General features: G+C 46.5%; 2 protein-coding genes across 9 annotated transcripts in view; both read right to left on the bottom strand.

Annotated features, from left to right (window-relative positions):
- EXOSC10 (exosome component 10) overlaps positions 1–10,666 on the bottom strand; it is a 35,183-nt gene extending 24,517 nt beyond the window's left edge. For 3 of the 5 annotated variants that reach the window (XM_055262408.2, XM_055262409.2, XM_055262413.2), the window contains exons 1-3: positions 5,227–5,391; positions 3,302–3,438; positions 1,035–1,158 (exon numbers count right to left, since the gene is read on the bottom strand). In XM_055262408.2, the coding sequence (XP_055118383.1) occupies positions 1,035–1,158; positions 3,302–3,438; positions 5,227–5,337 (372 nt within the window). In that variant the 5' untranslated portion in view covers positions 5,338–5,391. Of the gene's footprint in view, positions 1–1,034; positions 1,159–3,301; positions 3,439–5,226; positions 5,459–10,561 lie in introns of those variants that run through there. The other 2 variants (XM_063631809.1, XM_055262411.2) reach the window with 2 other exon arrangements.
- A 150-nt stretch (positions 10,667–10,816) lies between these two features.
- MTOR (mechanistic target of rapamycin kinase) overlaps positions 10,817–16,013 on the bottom strand; it is a 156,909-nt gene continuing 151,712 nt past the window's right edge. For all 4 annotated transcript variants that reach the window (XM_055262403.2, XM_055262404.1, XM_055262405.2 and 1 more), the window contains 4 exons: positions 13,976–14,056; positions 13,618–13,698; positions 12,461–12,566; positions 10,817–11,782 (listed from right to left, as the gene is read on the bottom strand). In XM_055262403.2, coding sequence (XP_055118378.1) covers positions 11,767–11,782; positions 12,461–12,566; positions 13,618–13,698; positions 13,976–14,056 — 284 coding nt within the window. In that variant the 3' untranslated portion in view covers positions 10,817–11,766. The remainder of the gene's footprint in view (positions 11,783–12,460; positions 12,567–13,617; positions 13,699–13,975; positions 14,057–16,013) is intronic.

Below are 16,013 nucleotides of genomic sequence, written 5' to 3'. Positions count from 1 at the left end.
ATAAGGTACTTTAAAAACAGGCTTTCAGGCTCAGTGAGGTGGCTCACGCCTGTAATCCCAGGCATGGCAAAGGAAAGGAAAGGAAAACCAAGGTTAGCTTGTAGATTTTTATTTCATTTGTTTACATTCTGTGAGAGAGAATGTTCAAATGATGTGGCTCAGACTGTTCCCAACACGTTGTTTTTTGTTTTTTGTTTTTTTTTTTGAGACAGTCTTGCCTCCTGGGAGGCCAAGACAGGTAGATCACTTGAAGTCAGGAGTTTGAGAACAGCCTGGCTAACATGATGAAATGATGTCTCTACTAAAAATACAAAAATTAGCCAGGAATAGTGGTGGGTGCCTGTAATCCCAGCTACTCCGGAGGCTGAGGCAGGAGAATCGCTTGAACCTGGGAGGTGGAGGTTGCAGTGAACAGACATCGCCCCACTGCACTCCAGCCTGGGCAACTGAGAGAGACTCCGTCTCAAAAAAAAAAAAAAAAAAAAAAAAAAAAAAAAAAAAAAAAAGAAGCTTCCATGGGGCAGTAATATTTTTAAGACAACTGTAATTATTTTTTAGAAAAAATATACCAACTATCAGAAGGGAATGTTACTATAAGAAATGTTAAGCTTATTTCCTTTTCATTTTCTAAGGTGCCTGGGTTGCTCTGTCTATCCGTATATTTTAATAATACAAAGCTCTTTGTTAGTTACCATAAGAGTAAGGGAAGGCCAGGTGTGGTGGCTCACGCCTGTAATCCCAGCATTCTGGGAGGCTGAGGCGGGCAGATCACGAGGTCAGGAGATCAAAACCATCCTGGCTAACACGGTGAAACCCCATCTCTACTAAAAATACAAAAAAATTAGACGGGTGTGGTGGCGGGCACCTGTAGTCCCAGCTACTCGGGAGGCTGAGGCAAGAGAGTGGTGTGAACTGGGGAGGCAGAGCTTGCAGTGAGCCCAGATCGCATCACTGCACTCCAGCCTAGGTGACAGAGTGAGACTCCGTCTCAAAAACAAAACAAAACAAAAAAAAGAGTAAGGGAAAATACTTACCACTCTCTCCAGAATTACATCATTCGCATCAACTAGTAAATCAAACTTGTCTTCCAACTCAGTCACTTTACTTCGATCCTTAATGTTGCTGCGACACCCATGGTACTGCATTACTCTGCTCATGCTAAGGAAAGGAAAACCAAGGTTAGCTTGTAGATTTTTATTTCATTTGTTTACATTCTGCGAGAGAGAATATTCAAATGATGTGGCTCAGACTGTTCCCAACACGTTGTTTTTTTTTTTTTTTTTTTTTTTTTTTTGAGACAGTCTTGCTCTGTTGCCCAGGCTGGAGTTCAGTGGCATGATCTTGGCTCTCTGCAACCTCAACCTTCCGGGTTCAAGTGATTCTTGTGTCTCAGCCTCCTGAGTAGCTGGGATTACAGGCATGTGCCACCAGGTCTGGTTAATTTTTGTATTTTTAGTAAAGACGAGGTTTTGCCACGTTGGCCAGGCTGGTCTCGAACTCCTGACCTGAAGTGATCTGCCTGCCTCCGCCTCCCAGATTCAAGCGATTCTCGTGCCTCAGCCTCCTGAGGAGCTGGGATTATAGGCACACGCCACCAGGTCTAATTTTTGTATTTTTTAGTAAAGATGAGGTTTCACCACGTTGGCCAGGCTGGTCTCGAACTCTTGACCTGAAGTGATCCACCTGCCTCGGCCTCCCAAAGTTCTGGGATTACAGGTGTGAGCCACGAGCCCAGCCTTTTTCTTTCTTTCTTTCCTTTTTTTTTTTTTTTTTTAAAGAGACAGGGTCTTGCTCTGTTGCCCAGGCTGGAATGCAGCGGTACAATCACAGCTCCCTGTAGCCTCCAACTCCTGGGCTCAAGTGATACTCCCACCTCAGCCTCCCAAGTAGCTGCGACTTGGGAGTGGTGCACCACCGCTCCCAGCTACTTTAAAAATTTTTTGTAGGGATGGAGTCTCCCTATGTTGCCCAGGCTGGTCTTGAACTCCTGGGCTCAAGCGATCCTTCTGCCTTGGCCTCCCAAAGCACTAGGATTACAGGCATGAGCCACCATGTCTGGCCCCCAATACTTTTTGATGAAACCAATAAAACTTGCACCCTGGCCGGGCGCAGTGGCTCACACCTGTAATCCTAGCACTTCAGGAGTGGTCAGGACTTCGAGACCAGCCTGGTCAACATGGTGAAACCCCATCTCTACTAAAAATACAAAAAATTGGCTAGGCGCAGTGGCTTATACCTGTAATCCCAACACTTTGGGAGGCCGAGGTGGGTGGATCACAAGGTCAGGAGTTCGAGACCAGCCTGGCGAACATGGTGAAACCTCCTCTACTAAAAATATAAAAATTAGCGGGAATGGTGGTACATGCCTGTTATCCCAGCTACTGGGGAGGCTGAGGCACAAGAATCGCTTGACCTTGGGAGGTGGAGGTTGCAGTGAGCCGAGATCACGCCACTGCACTTCAGCCTGGGCAACAGAGCAAGACTCCGTCCCCCCCCTCCAAAAAAAAAAATGCTGGTCGTGGTGGTGTACACCTGTAATCCCAGCTACTCGGGAGGCTGAGGCAGGAGAATCGCTTGAACCTGGGAGGCGCAGGTTGCAGTGAGCCGAGATTGAGCCAATGCACTCCAGCCTGGGTGATGGAGTGAGACTCCATCCCAAAAAAAATAAAAATAAATAAAAAAAGAAATACCTGCTACTCTACAAGTTGTGGGAAAGAATCTTGGATCTGGCCAGGTGCAGTGGCTCACGCCTGTAATCCCAGCACTTTGGGAGGCCGGGGCAGGCGGATCACGAGGTCAGGAGATCGAGACCATCCTGGCTAACATGTTGAAACCCCGTCTCTACTAAAAATACAAAAAATTAGCCGGGTGTGTTGGCGGGCGCCTGCAGTCCCAGCTACTCAGGAGGCTGAGGCAGGAGAATAGCGTGAACCCCAGAGGCGGAGTCTGCAGTGAGCCGAGATCATGCCACTGCACTCCAGCCTCGGCAATAGAGTGAGACTCTGTCTCAAAAAAAAAAAAGAATCTTGGCTCTAAGTGTTCACGTCCCATTTAATTAAAAAAGATTTGTACAAAAGTCAATATATTTTTTCAGTACAAAAGTCAATACATTTTTTAAAGGCTAAACTAAAAATATACCAAGTAATATTTCCCTAATCAAAATCCATTGCTTCAATTTTCACGTTATAGCTCTTCATACCACAGAAAATGTTTAAGGAAAAATAAATTTCGGGAAAAATTTATCTACCTCTTTGTTTTCACTTCTTTTCACTAATACAAGAAAACAAAATATAGTACTTACCACTGAAGCAACCTGTCTCCCTGTGTTTCGCAAAATGCTTGGAAGCCAGGAAAACTTCGGTAAAAATCATACTCATCGCCAAACTGTGGTAGGCCCCCAGATGCCTTGGTGACTGCCACCACGGACCCAAGAGCAAACTGTCAAAAACAAGAAAAGATGGCATGTTTACACATGGATCCCCATTCATTTGATATGTCATTTTTTTGATCTATCGTATACAAGGTATCTACTCTTCATCCTTCAAAAAAGTACTCATTTAGTGCCAAACCCCAATCTAATCTAGGCCCTGAGAATACAACAGTGAACAGGAAACCAAGTTTGGAGCTTATATTCTTGGGAGAGTTGAGAGACAGAACAAACACATACGTATATAATGCTCTGTCGCCCAGGCTGGAGTACAGTGGCGCAATCTCGGCTCACTGCAAGCTCCGCCTCCCGGGTTCACGCCATTCTCCTGCCTCAGCCTCTCCGAGTAGCTGGGACTACAGGCGCCCGCCACCACGCCCGGCTATTTTTTTGTATTTTTAGTAGAGACGGGGTTTCACCGTGGTCTCGATCTCCTGACCTCGTGATCCGCCCGCCTTGGCCTCCCAAAGTGCTGGGATTACAAGCGTGAGCCACCGCGCCCGGCCTCTGCTACGTATTAACTGAGATCTTGGACAAGTGATTGCTTTATTTGGACTTTACTGTTCTCCTCTGAAAAACAGGAAAAATAAAAAGGGCCTGCACCAGAGTTTTTGTGAGGATAGAATGAATAAGCTAATAAAAGCATTTAGGACAGTTCTTGGCACATAAGTGTTATTATTATGACTCAAGTTCAGATCCAAGAGCTTTCTACAGGAATTTGTTTTTGTGTTTTCATCTGGATGAGCATCTAAAAACAATACAAGCTTATCCTAGATCCTTGGACGACAAATTTATAACAGCTACTATCTAAAACTGGATTTGTGTTTATTGTTCAGTTCGTGTCAAGTGGTTCTCTATTTTAACTGTTGTGAGGTAACGAAAAAAAACCGTGAAGTGACATAAATGATGGTTGATCATGTGAAGGCCAAATAACGCCATCAGTTGTGTGAATAAACATTTCCCAAGAAAAAAAGCAGAGAAAGGAGGTGGGAAATTAAGTCATGGAGGGGAACATGGTAGCTTATGAGCATGACCGCCACACAACCAGGACCACAGTTAGTGGTCCAGGAACTACTGAGAGCCATGTTAACGAATCAATAGCATTAGCTAACAGTAAATAAGATAAGACACAACGTTAGTGGAATTTCTGTAAATTTATAGGGTTAATTTACAAATTATTTTAGTTTCATGGCTTTGTAAGAGCTATGCACACCTTAAGCCTAGTTGTACGTTTGTTCATATTTAAGCTAAGCTAAGTTATACAAAGATCTTAAGTGAACGCTCTGTGTACCTTCCAGGAGTTACTAATAAACGTGCAATGGGGCTTTAACAGGTGACATTTAACTCAGGGTTAAAAACTATGTAGGATTGGACTTCAGGAGCAGAGGAAGACAAGAGCCATCCTGGCCGCGGGAGGAGCCAACTCCAGGCAAGTGTGGGGAGCGCGAAGCAGCCGAGCCCCTGCGGAGAGCTGGTCGGGTGGCTAGGGCGTGGCGAGCGCGACGTCGCAAGGGCTAGCGACGTCTGGATGGCAAGGAAGCTTTTCCTAGGATGCGAGACGGCTTTCCACATTTGGGCCTACATGGACTTAAGCTCGCAAGCGGGACGCCCCTCGGTGTCCGTTTCCGAGGCCCCATCCCCGGAGGGTGCAGGAGAGTCTGCGCCCAGCGCGGACAGGGGTCCCGCGACCCTCGCTCGGGCTCTACTACGGTGGGCGGGCATTGGCTGCCCACAGGGCCCGGGTCGGCTTCCGGCGGCCGCGGGCGACTCCTGGTACCCCCGAGGCCCCGCGAACTCACCTTCACAAAGCTGTCGGCGTCCAGGAAGCCTGGCAGCACCATCTCTCCGTCGGATTTGGTCGCGCTGGTAGCCGACAGGACCCTGGGCTCCCGGGTACTGGGTGGCGCCATTTTTTCAGCCTGCACGGCAAGTGTCGCGAGAGCTTCTCCGCCGACGCGACGGGACGCGTGCGCACCACGCATGCGCCAGGTCGAAGCGGCGGGCGGGGCGCCTGCTTATAGGGTGGGGAGCCTGCGATTGGAGTGGGGCGCCTGCGATTAGGTTGGGGCGCCTGCGATTAGGTTGGGAAGCCTGCGTTTAGGGTGGGGCGCCTGCGATTAGGTTGGGAAGCTCGTGGTTGGGGGGGCGCCTGCGATTGGGGTGGCACTTCCGAGCGCTCTGGCGTGAATTTCACGTTCTTTTACCTCATATTGTATCATCCCAACAACCCTGTGATCTAGGGTGCGGCCTGGAGGACCTGATTATCACATATATTTTTGACACGAGGTTTGCCTAATCTGGTTTCGAACTCTTGGGCTCAAGCGATCCTCCCACCTTAGCCTGCGAAGTAGCTGGGACCCCAGGCGAGGGCCACTAGCCCCGCTTATCCTCGTGTTTATTTAAAAAATTAAAAAACAAAACAAAAAACAAAACAAAACCGGGACTACCGGGAGTGGTGGCGCGCATCTGTAGTCCCAGCTGCTCGGGAGGCTGAGGTGGGATAGTTGCTTGAGCCGAGGAGTTGGAGGCTCCACTGCACTCCAGCCGGGGTGACAGGGTGAAATCCTGTCTCAAAAATTTCTTTTTAAAGTTATGTTTTTGAGGCTGGGCACCGTGACTCACACCTGTAATCCCAGCATTTTAGGAGGCCAAGGCGGGTGGATCACCTGAGGTCGGGAGTTGAACAGCCTGGCCAACATGGTGAAACCCCGTCTCTACTAAAAATACAAAAGTTAGCCGGGCGTGGTGGCACACGCGTGTAATCCCAGCTACTCGGGAGGCTGAGGCTTGAGCTCGGGAGGTGGAGGTTACAGTGAACCGAGATCGAACCACTGCATTCCAGCCTGGGCAACAGAGTGAGACCTTGTCACTAACGAAAAAAAACATGTTTTTGAGACAGAGTTTCACTCTGTTTCTCTCCCAAAGTGCTGGGATTACAGATACGAGTCATCAGCGTGCAGCCTATTTTTATTTTTATTTTTTTTGAGACGGAGTCTCGCTCTGTTGCCCAGGCTGGAGTGCAGTGGCGCAATCTTGGCTCACTGCAACCTCCCGCCTCCCGGGTTCGAGGAATTCTCTTGCCTCAGCCTCCCGAGTAGCTGGGATTACAGGCATGCACCACCACGCTTGGCTAATTTTTTTTTTGTATTTTTAGTAGAAACGGGGTCTCACCATATCGCCCAGGCTGGTCTCGAACTCCTGACCTTGTGATCCTCCCACCTCGACCTCCCAGCACTACCCGCCTCGGCCTCCCAAAGTGCTGGGATTACAGGCATAAGCCACCATGCCCGGCCTCAGCCTTGATGCTTAAAAAATACTATTGGCTGGGCGCAGTGGCTCACACATGTAATCTTAGCACTTTGGGAGGCTGAGGCGGGAGGATGGCCTGAGCCCACCAGTTTGAGATCAGCCTGTGCAACATGGCGAGAATCAGTCTCTACAAAAAATACAAAAATTAGCTGAGTGTGATGGCATGCACCTGTAGTCCCAGCTACTCAGGAGGCTGAGGTGGGAGGATAACTCGTGCCCGGGAGGTGGAGGTTGCAGTAAGCTGAGATTGCACCACTGCCCCACAGCCTGGGTGATAGTGCCAGACCTTGTCTCCAAAAAAAAGGAAAAAAATACAGTTAACCTGTAAACAACATCTGGTGATTAGGGGCTCCCATCCCTTTGAGCAGTCGAAAATCCACATATAGCTTTTAACACTCCCAAAACTTAATAGCCTCCTGTTGACCAGAGGCCTTACTGATAACAAACGGTCAACTGACACATATTGTGTATATGTATTGTATTCTTACAATAAATTAAGAAAATTATAAGGAAAATATATTTACTATTCATTAAGTGGATCATCATAAAGATCTTCATCCTTGTTTATGTATTTATTTTTAGAGATAGGGTCTCTGTCATCCAGGCTGGAGTGCAGTGGCACAATCATAGCTTACTATAAGCTTGAACTCCTGGGCTCAAACAATCCTCTGGCCTCAGCATCCAGGGTAGACTGGGCCCATGCCACCATGCCCAACTAATTTTTTTATTTTTTGTAGAGGCAGGGTCTCACTATATTTCCCAGGCTGTTCTCAAACTCCTTGATTCAAGCAATCCTCTCACTTTAGCCTCTTAGTGTTGGGGTTATAGGCATGAGCTGCCGTGCCTGGCTGGACTAAACTGTATTTAAAGGCCTCCACTAGCTCCTCCCCTGCCTTTGATAATTCGTCTCAACAAACCCAGAAGGCTTTGCTTAGATATAACTTAAAACCTACTGGATTCACCAAAGACCTTAATCCAGACTCTTATATCCTAAAGAATATATCTTTATCACTGATGGCCACCATTTTCCTGCGTCCATTCATTCTCACACCTTTATCATTCATGAATGGTAACATCACTGTAGTCACTGAGAGTTATTTCATCTGGAGCCAAAAAAGTTATGGTGACCATATTTTCTGGAGCAAATAGGTGATACATGGTTTAGGACTGTAACAGAAAATCCAAGTAGGTATGTGACTTTCTAGCTGTGAGTGTTAGAACTGTTATTAGTATCACCATTGAGATTTAAATTCACTTTTTTTTGGAAACAGTCTTGCTCTGTCACCCAGGCTGGAGTGCAGTGGCGTGATCTTGGCTCACTGCAACCTTTGCTGCCCAGTTCAAGCGATTCTCCTGCCTTAGCCTCCTGAGTAGCTGGGATTACAGGCGCCTGCCACCATGCCCGGGCTTTTTTTTTTTTTTGAAATGGAGTCTTGCTGTGTTGCCCAGGCTGAAGCGTAGTGGTGCAATCTTGTCTCACTGCAACCTCCACCTCCCAGGTTCAGGCAATTCTCCTCCCTCAGCCTCCCCAGTAGCTGGGATTACAGGTGCATGCCACCACACCTGGCTAACTTTTGTATTTTTAGCAAAGACGGGGTTTGGCCATGTTGGCCAGGCTGCTCTCCAACTCCTGACCTCAGGTGATCCACCTGCCTCAGCCTCCCAAAGTTGTTGGGATTACAGGCGTGAGCCACCACACCTGGCCACCAGTTGTCTTTTAAAAACACCACTCAGGGCTGGGCACAGTGGCTTCTCTGGGAGGCTGAGGGGGGGCAAATTGCTTGAGTCCAGGAGTTCAAGACCAGCCTGGGAAAGATGGCAAAACCCCATTGTCTACAAAAAATACAAATGTTGCGGGAAGTCAGGAACCCTGAATGGAGGGACTGGCTGAAGCCATGACAGGATAACATAAATTGTGAAGATTTCATGGACATTTATTAGTTCCCTAAATTAATACTTTTATAATTTCTTACACCTGTCTTTACTGCAATCTCTGAACATAAATTGTGAAGATTTCATGGACACTTATCACTTCCCCAATCAATACCCTTGTGATTTCCTATGCCTGTCTTTATTCTCTTAATCTTATCATCTTTGTACGCTGAGGAGGATGTATGTCGCCTCAGGACCCTATGATTGCTTTAACTGCACAAACTGTTTGTAGAGCATGTGTGTTTGAACAATATGAAATCTGGGCACCTTGAAAAAAGAACAGAATAACAGCAATGTTTAGGGAATGAGAGAGATAACCTTAAACTCTGACCGCTAGTGAGCCGGGCAGAACAGAGCCATATTTCTCTTCTTTCAAAAGCAAATGGGAGAAATATCACTAAATTATTTTTCTCAGCAAGGAACATCCCTGAGAAAGAGAACGTGTCCCTGAGAGTAGGCCTCTAAAATGGCTGCTTCGGGGGGGCGGCTGTCTTTTATGGTCAAAACTGTAGGGATGAAATAAGCCCCAGTCTCCCGTAGCGCTCCCAGGCTAATTAGGACGAGGAAATTCCCGCCCAATAAATTTTGGTTAGACCAGTTGTCTGCTCTCAAACCCTGTCTCCTGATAAGATGTTATGAATGACAAAGCGTTCCCGAAACTTCATTAGCAATACTAATTTCGCCCCGGTCCTGTGATCTCGCCCTGCCTTCATTTGCCTTGTGATATTCTATTACCTTGTGAAGCACGTGATCTCTGTGACCCACATCCTATTCATACACTCCCTCCCCTTTTGAAAATCACTAATCAAAACTTGCTAGTTTTATGGCTCGGGGGGCATCACGGAACCTGCCCACATGTGATGTCTCCCCTGGACACCCAGCTTTAAAATTTCTCTCTTTTGTACTCTGTCCCTTTATTTCTCAGACCGGCCGACACTTAGGGAATATAGAAAAGAACCTACGTGAAATATTGGGGGTGAATTTCCCCCGATATACAAATATTAGCTGGGTGGGGGGGGGCACACATCTGCAGTCCCAGCTACTTGGGAGGCTGAGGCGGGAAGATCACCTGAGCCCAGGGGGCTGAGGCTGCAGTGAGCCATGACTGTGCCACTGCAGTTCAGCCTGGGTGACAGAGCGAGCCCCAGTCTCCAACAAAAACAAAAAACACCACTCAGATACTACTCCGTTTTAAAACTTCACAGCATCAGGTTCATACTCCTTGCTGCTGAATTGAGGGAGGCCCCGGCCCCATACTACTTTCCTGCCTCCTTTAGTTCCTATGATTTTCCTGTTACTCCCTTTATTCCCCACTGACCACTGAGCCAGATATGCTGAACTATGAGGTGCAGCCATAAGAAAATGCCAGTTTTGTATATATATATATATTTTTTTTTTTTTTTGAGATGGAGTCTCGCTCTGTTGCCCAGGCTGGAGTGCAGTGGCACAATCTCGGCTCACTGCAAGCTCCACCTCCTGGGTTCACACCATTCTCCTGCCTCAGCCTCTCCGAGTAGCTGGGACTACAGGTGCCCACCACCGGGCCCAGCTCATTTTTTTTTTTTGTATTTTTAGTAGAGACGGGGTTTCACCATGGTCTCGATCTCCTGACCTCGTGATCCGCCCGCCTCGGCCTCCCAAAGTGCTGGGATTACAAGCGTGAGCCACCGTGCCCGGCCGAGCAGTTTTGTATATTAAAAATGGTCCATGTACCTGCGATTTCATATGGTCCAAGTGATACCTGCCACTGCTGTGGATACCATGCTTTCACAGCAGTGCCTCACACTTCCTTTTCTGCTGAGAATGTCCCCCCTTGGTTCATCTGACAGACTCCCACCCCTCTTTAAGACCCATGCCAAATGTCCCCCTTTCTATGGGGCTTTCCAGGCTCACCTGGTGGAATTCACGCTCCTGTGGCCCACACACGCCTCTTCTTGGCACTTGGCTGAAGTTCTGTTCACTTCAGTGGCATGCTGTCTCCACCTGTCTGGCCTGGGAACAGTCTGAGGAAAGGGACCATGTCACGTACACCCTTACGTCCTCTGTCATCCCTACTGCAGAGTGTTTACTAGAAGCTGAGTGCTGAAGAGAGTAAATGCTTCCTTTTTGAACTGATCAAAATTATGACTAAAACGCTACTCATATACATATGTTTAAAATTCTGATGTCATTTATTGGCACAAAAATTATTCCGATACAACATGGTGTCTAGACATGGCTACACTTTATACTTTGTGCATTTAGTTGAGTATTTGTTCTGCTCATAATTCCCAATGTGTACCAGACCTTCCCTGTGTTCAGCACCTCCATGACAGTATTTCTGTTTTCTGAGCCCTTGCTCTAAACAGAGTATTTTGACCACTGAAAACATCCAAGAACCCTGCTGCGGAAGGCCAGTGAGGGTGGTCCCACTGCGCAGTGATCCCCTCTGTCCATCTGCTCAGCCGAGGCCGCCAGCGATCTGAATAAACCTCCCTACTAGCGGTCAGGTCTTGAATTGAAGTGTGTGAGTCGCAGCATCACTGGGTCTGATGGAAGACAGACCTTTTGTACTCATTTTGGCCTATCTTGCAAACATTTCTGCTGCTGTCCACAGACCAGTGAGGTCTTGGGATAGGTGGCAGGGGTGAGGTCAGCATCTTCTGTGTCTTTATAGTCTGGGATCCTAATCCATGTTCTCCACGACCTGAGGCTTCTTGGCTGTGCTGAGTTTGCTGTACCCATGTTGAGAGGAGCAACTAGGTCATTCTTCCATCAGCAAGTACTTATGATGAGTTCTCTTGTGAGTTAAGTCAAAACCCGTATTTCTAAAGTTATGGATCTTCTGTTCCCCAAAATGAATGGCTTGATTTACGTGGTATTACTGTGTTTCACTGTCCTGGGAACCAAATCAAGCCTTGTGTTTCTGACAATATATTCTTCAACAGCAGCTAGAAAGTTGGTTCAAACCAACTTTTAATATACAGTAGTTCTTTTCATTTACATTTCAAAATATTTAACAAAGTGAAACTTTCTCACCATGGTTTCAGTTTAGTGGAAGCATTTACTAAAGTACAAAAGCCTCAGAAAAAACATGACGGGCACATCTGGGCCTCTAGTTACCAGAAAGGGCACCTAAGAAGGCAGAAAGAAAAGGAATATTTTAATAATTTGAGCTTCTTCAAAGCTTTACACAGATAACTTGAAAATGAAAAGGCCAAGGTCTGACAACCCCAGGGTATTCCCTGAGCTCTCCCACAGCTAATTGCATGGGACACACTTATCATTTCCAGTCAAGGCTAATGCCCACCGAGGTCCCGCAAGGACACTTCCCCAGCACCTGCTCTCTCAAGTTTCTGCCTTCAAGCATGCCTCAGGCAATTAATCAAAGCACACCCCAGAGTGGTCCTTGAGGTTAGGCTCCCAGATCATAAATCTGTCTTTTTATCTCCTTCTCTCTGTCACTGCTCTAGCTTTTTCTTTCCTTTGCCCTTCCTGTATCTCTGCACTGGACTGACAGCAAAACCCAAAAGGAACCCCTCACAAACAAACAAGCCTTGCCTATTCTCCTAAACCACTTATCTTAATGTAATTTTAATTTTAGTGTTTGCCTTCCAAGTATGCATCCATATTTCTCAATTTCTTTTTTTATAACAATGAGCACATGCAGTAAATATGAACTTTTAAAGAGATCTGAGCTCTAACTGCCCTTTACAGATACCTCACCAAATCTTTTTGCTACCCTGGCTTTGGGACCTAGGCTTGGGACCTGATTGCTTATTTTAACAAAGTCACTTTGAGAGCCCCACTCACCAGCCAATATAGCACTGGCAGAGGTTTTCATGGGATGTCGCTTGTTTGATGAGCAGCTCAACTTGCGTTGGAACATCCAAAGTGTCATCATGAGAGAAGTCCCGACCTAGCACAGGAGGAACAAAAACATTTCACTCTCTTCCTAGCAATCCATGCACTTCTTGTTCCCTGTTGGCTTAACTGTCTATGCCAACAGCTTATCCTCAGACATGAAGAAGAAGGATACCATCATAGTTGGATTTGAAAAATTCGGCCAGGTGCGGTGGCTCACGCCTGTAATCCCAGCACTTTGGGAGGCTGAGGCAGGTGGATCACCTGAGGTCAGGAGTTCAAGACCAGCCTGGCCAACATGGTGAAACCCTGTCTCTACTAAAAATACAAAATTAGCCGAGTGTGGTGGCACATGCCTGTAGTCCCAGCTACTTGGGAGCCTGAGGCAGGAGAATCACTTGAACCTGGAAGGTGGAGGTTGCAGTGGGCCAAGATCGCACCACTACACTCCAGCCTGGGTGACAGAGCAAGACCCTGTCTCAAAAAAAAAAAAAAAAAAAAAAAGAAAAATTCGGCCGAGTGCGGTGGGTCATGCCTGTAATCCCAGCACTTTGGGAGGCTGAGGTGGGTGGATCACTTGAGGTCAGGAGTTTGAGACCAGCCTGCCCAACATGGTGAAACCCCATCTCTACTAAAAACACAAAAAATTAGCTGGGCGTGGCGACAGGCACCTGTAATCCCAGCTACTCGGGAGGCTGAGGCAGGAGAATTGCTTGAACCTGGGAGGCAGAGGTTGCAGTGAGCCAAGATGGGGCCATTGGACTCCAGACTGGGCAATAAGAGCAAAACTGTCTGAAACAAACAAACAAACAAAAAAAACATGATTAAAAAACACTTCTCTGAATTTGGCTGATTTTGGACCCAAAAGAAATTTATTCACCTCCTGAGTTAGATGAGATTAAACTAACATTAAGTACTGTTATCAGTCATCAGAAAGAAGAATCAGAGACAACGTTTAACTGATGACCTCAAAGACACTCTTTGTCAGCTGCATGGTGCCAAGGCACGTCACTAACACCACTGGACATGGGGCTGACCACCACTCAGAGAGAGTAAAGTGTGCTCAGATTTTATGTCCCTTTTAAGTAAACACATGACACACTCACCAGTGAGCTTATCTCGAACCCTGTTAATAATCTGGATAGCTTTCTTATTTAGGGCCTCTGGTTTCACCAAACCGTCTCCAACTGGAATACACAAAAGTAGAAATAACAGTAAGAAGGGAGCAATACAACAGGTTCAGTGGGTGCCCTGTTTTTCTCAAATATTCACTTTTGTAAGTGTTAAGGAATCCTTCCTCTACGTCCATCTTTGTCTTCAGAATATAATGAGAAATTCATGGAACCTTTTCTGCTCAAAGGCAGTTTTGTTGCTTCATCTTGTTGACCCCTCTCAGGGTATAACACAGCTGCTATTTTCTTAATGAGCTAGTCATTGGTGCAGTTCCTCAGAGGCTGAACTTACTGAAAGAATGAATAGATTCTGGCACTGTGGTCCCCGTTTTCTTATGGGCTGGCTCTCCAAGTTCCACACCATCCAAAATTTCTATGGGAAAAGAAATCAATTAACAGAAAATTCAAACACCAAAAAGCTACTGTTGGTGTTAGCATCTAATTCTCTACGCACTCTATTCCTTTAACGCCTGCCCTATGTACCCTAAAGGGGAAAAGAGAAGGTAAGTTTTATGTTACTCTTTATGTATTTCAAAGTTTTAAGCTGGACACAGCTGTAATCTCAGCTACTCAAGAGGCTGAGGTGGAAGGATCACTTGAGTAGCTGAGTTCAAGACCAGCCTGAGACTCCATTTGCAAAAAAAAAAAAATTTTTTTAATCTGTAAAGCCATTTTCAAATGTGAGTTAATAATTACTGAAAAAATTTGGTGCTTATCAGAATTGAAACGTGGATTTTCAGGCAAATTGCATTAACAAAATAAACTCATAGGAATAAGAACAGGTCAAAAGCCTGTGACAAAATGTGTTTGGACAAAAACTGATAAAGAAAATTAACTTTGGAACGTGTCACACACGAGGTTGAAATGTTATTCCTTGGAGGAATTTTCATATCAGCTCTGGGTAGAAAAAGTCCTCAGGTGTTAGGTTCACCCTCCACTGATTATGACTTTTAGCAGAGAAGAGTCTGAAATCAGAATTACGAAGTTTTTTGAATGCTGTCTTTGTACATCACAGACCTTCTGAATGAAGGTAGTGATAATTATACTTCTTTTTTTTTGAGACGGAGTTTCGCTCTTGTTGCCCAGGCTGGAGTGCAATGGTGCGATATCGGCTCACTGCAACCTCTGCCTCCCAGGTTCAAGCGATTCTCTTGCCTCCCGAGTAGCTGGGATTACAGGCATGCGCTACCATGCCCGGCTTATTTTGTATTTTTAGTACAGATGGGGTTTCTCCACGTTGGTCAAGCTGGTCTCAAACTCTTGACCTCAGGTGATCCACCTGCCTGGGCCTCCCAAAGTACTGGGATTATAGGCATGAACCACCGCACCCGGGTGATAGTTATACTTCTATTAATCATCCATTGGAAGTTCTTTTTTTTGAGACAGGGTCTTGCTGTGTTACCCAGGCTAGTCTCAAACTTGTGGGCTCAAGCGCTCCTCCTGGGCTTACAGGTGGGCACCACAACACTCAGCTGGAATTTAACTTTTAAGCTAAACAACCAAATCCACCACCATCTGGTGCCAGCAGAACTGGCTGTCCTAGTTCCCTTCTGTACGCTACAGACAGCATATAGTAGCCACTTGAGAATGTGTTAGGGAGGTGGGCCCTGAGAATGAAGCCAGTAAGTCTCAGCACACTTCATTTGAGACCAGCGACCAGTATAAGCTCCCCCAGAGACTGTGCGTCCTATGAGCCTGGTGATTCAGGCATTCACAAATCCTGTCACAGTGTCCATGTATGACACTATAACCCAGTATCCCAATTTCTTGCCTGAAACACCCTTTTCCTTTCTACCCATCAGATTCCATCCCTCCAATAAGAATAAATTACCCTTTGGCAGGATGGGGTGGCTCACACCTGTAATCCCAGCACTTTAGGAGGCTGAGGTGGGCAGATCACTTGAGGTCAGGAGTTTGAAACCAGCCTGGCCAACATGGTGAAACCCCATCTCTACTAAAAATTCAAAAAAATTAGCTGAGCATGGTGGCACATGCCTATAATCCCAGCTACTTGGGAGACTGAGGCAGGAGAATTGCTTGAACTCGGGAGGCGGAAGTTGCAGTGAGCCGAGACTGCGCCACCATACTCCAGCCTGGGTGACAGAGTGAGACTCCGTCTCAAGAAAAAAAAAAAAAAAAAAAAAGAAAAATTACCCTTTGTCAGGTGAAGTGATGATTAGATGCCACCAACCCAAGTGCTCTCTTCGCAGCTACAGTTCACAGTGAAGTCCCCTTTTCTGAATCTCCATAGCCCTACTCCACACCAAAGCACCCACAGGCTCCACGGCAGAGTCTACTGCTCTCTGATTATTTCACGCAGGTTATGGTCA

The sequence above is a fragment of the Symphalangus syndactylus genome, chromosome 22 (genome assembly GCF_028878055.3).
Source record: "Symphalangus syndactylus isolate Jambi chromosome 22, NHGRI_mSymSyn1-v2.1_pri, whole genome shotgun sequence".
NCBI classification, from domain to species: Eukaryota; Metazoa; Chordata; class Mammalia; order Primates; family Hylobatidae; genus Symphalangus; species Symphalangus syndactylus.
Note: the sequence above shows the minus strand (reverse complement) of the source record. Positions and strands in the feature narration are given on the sequence as shown.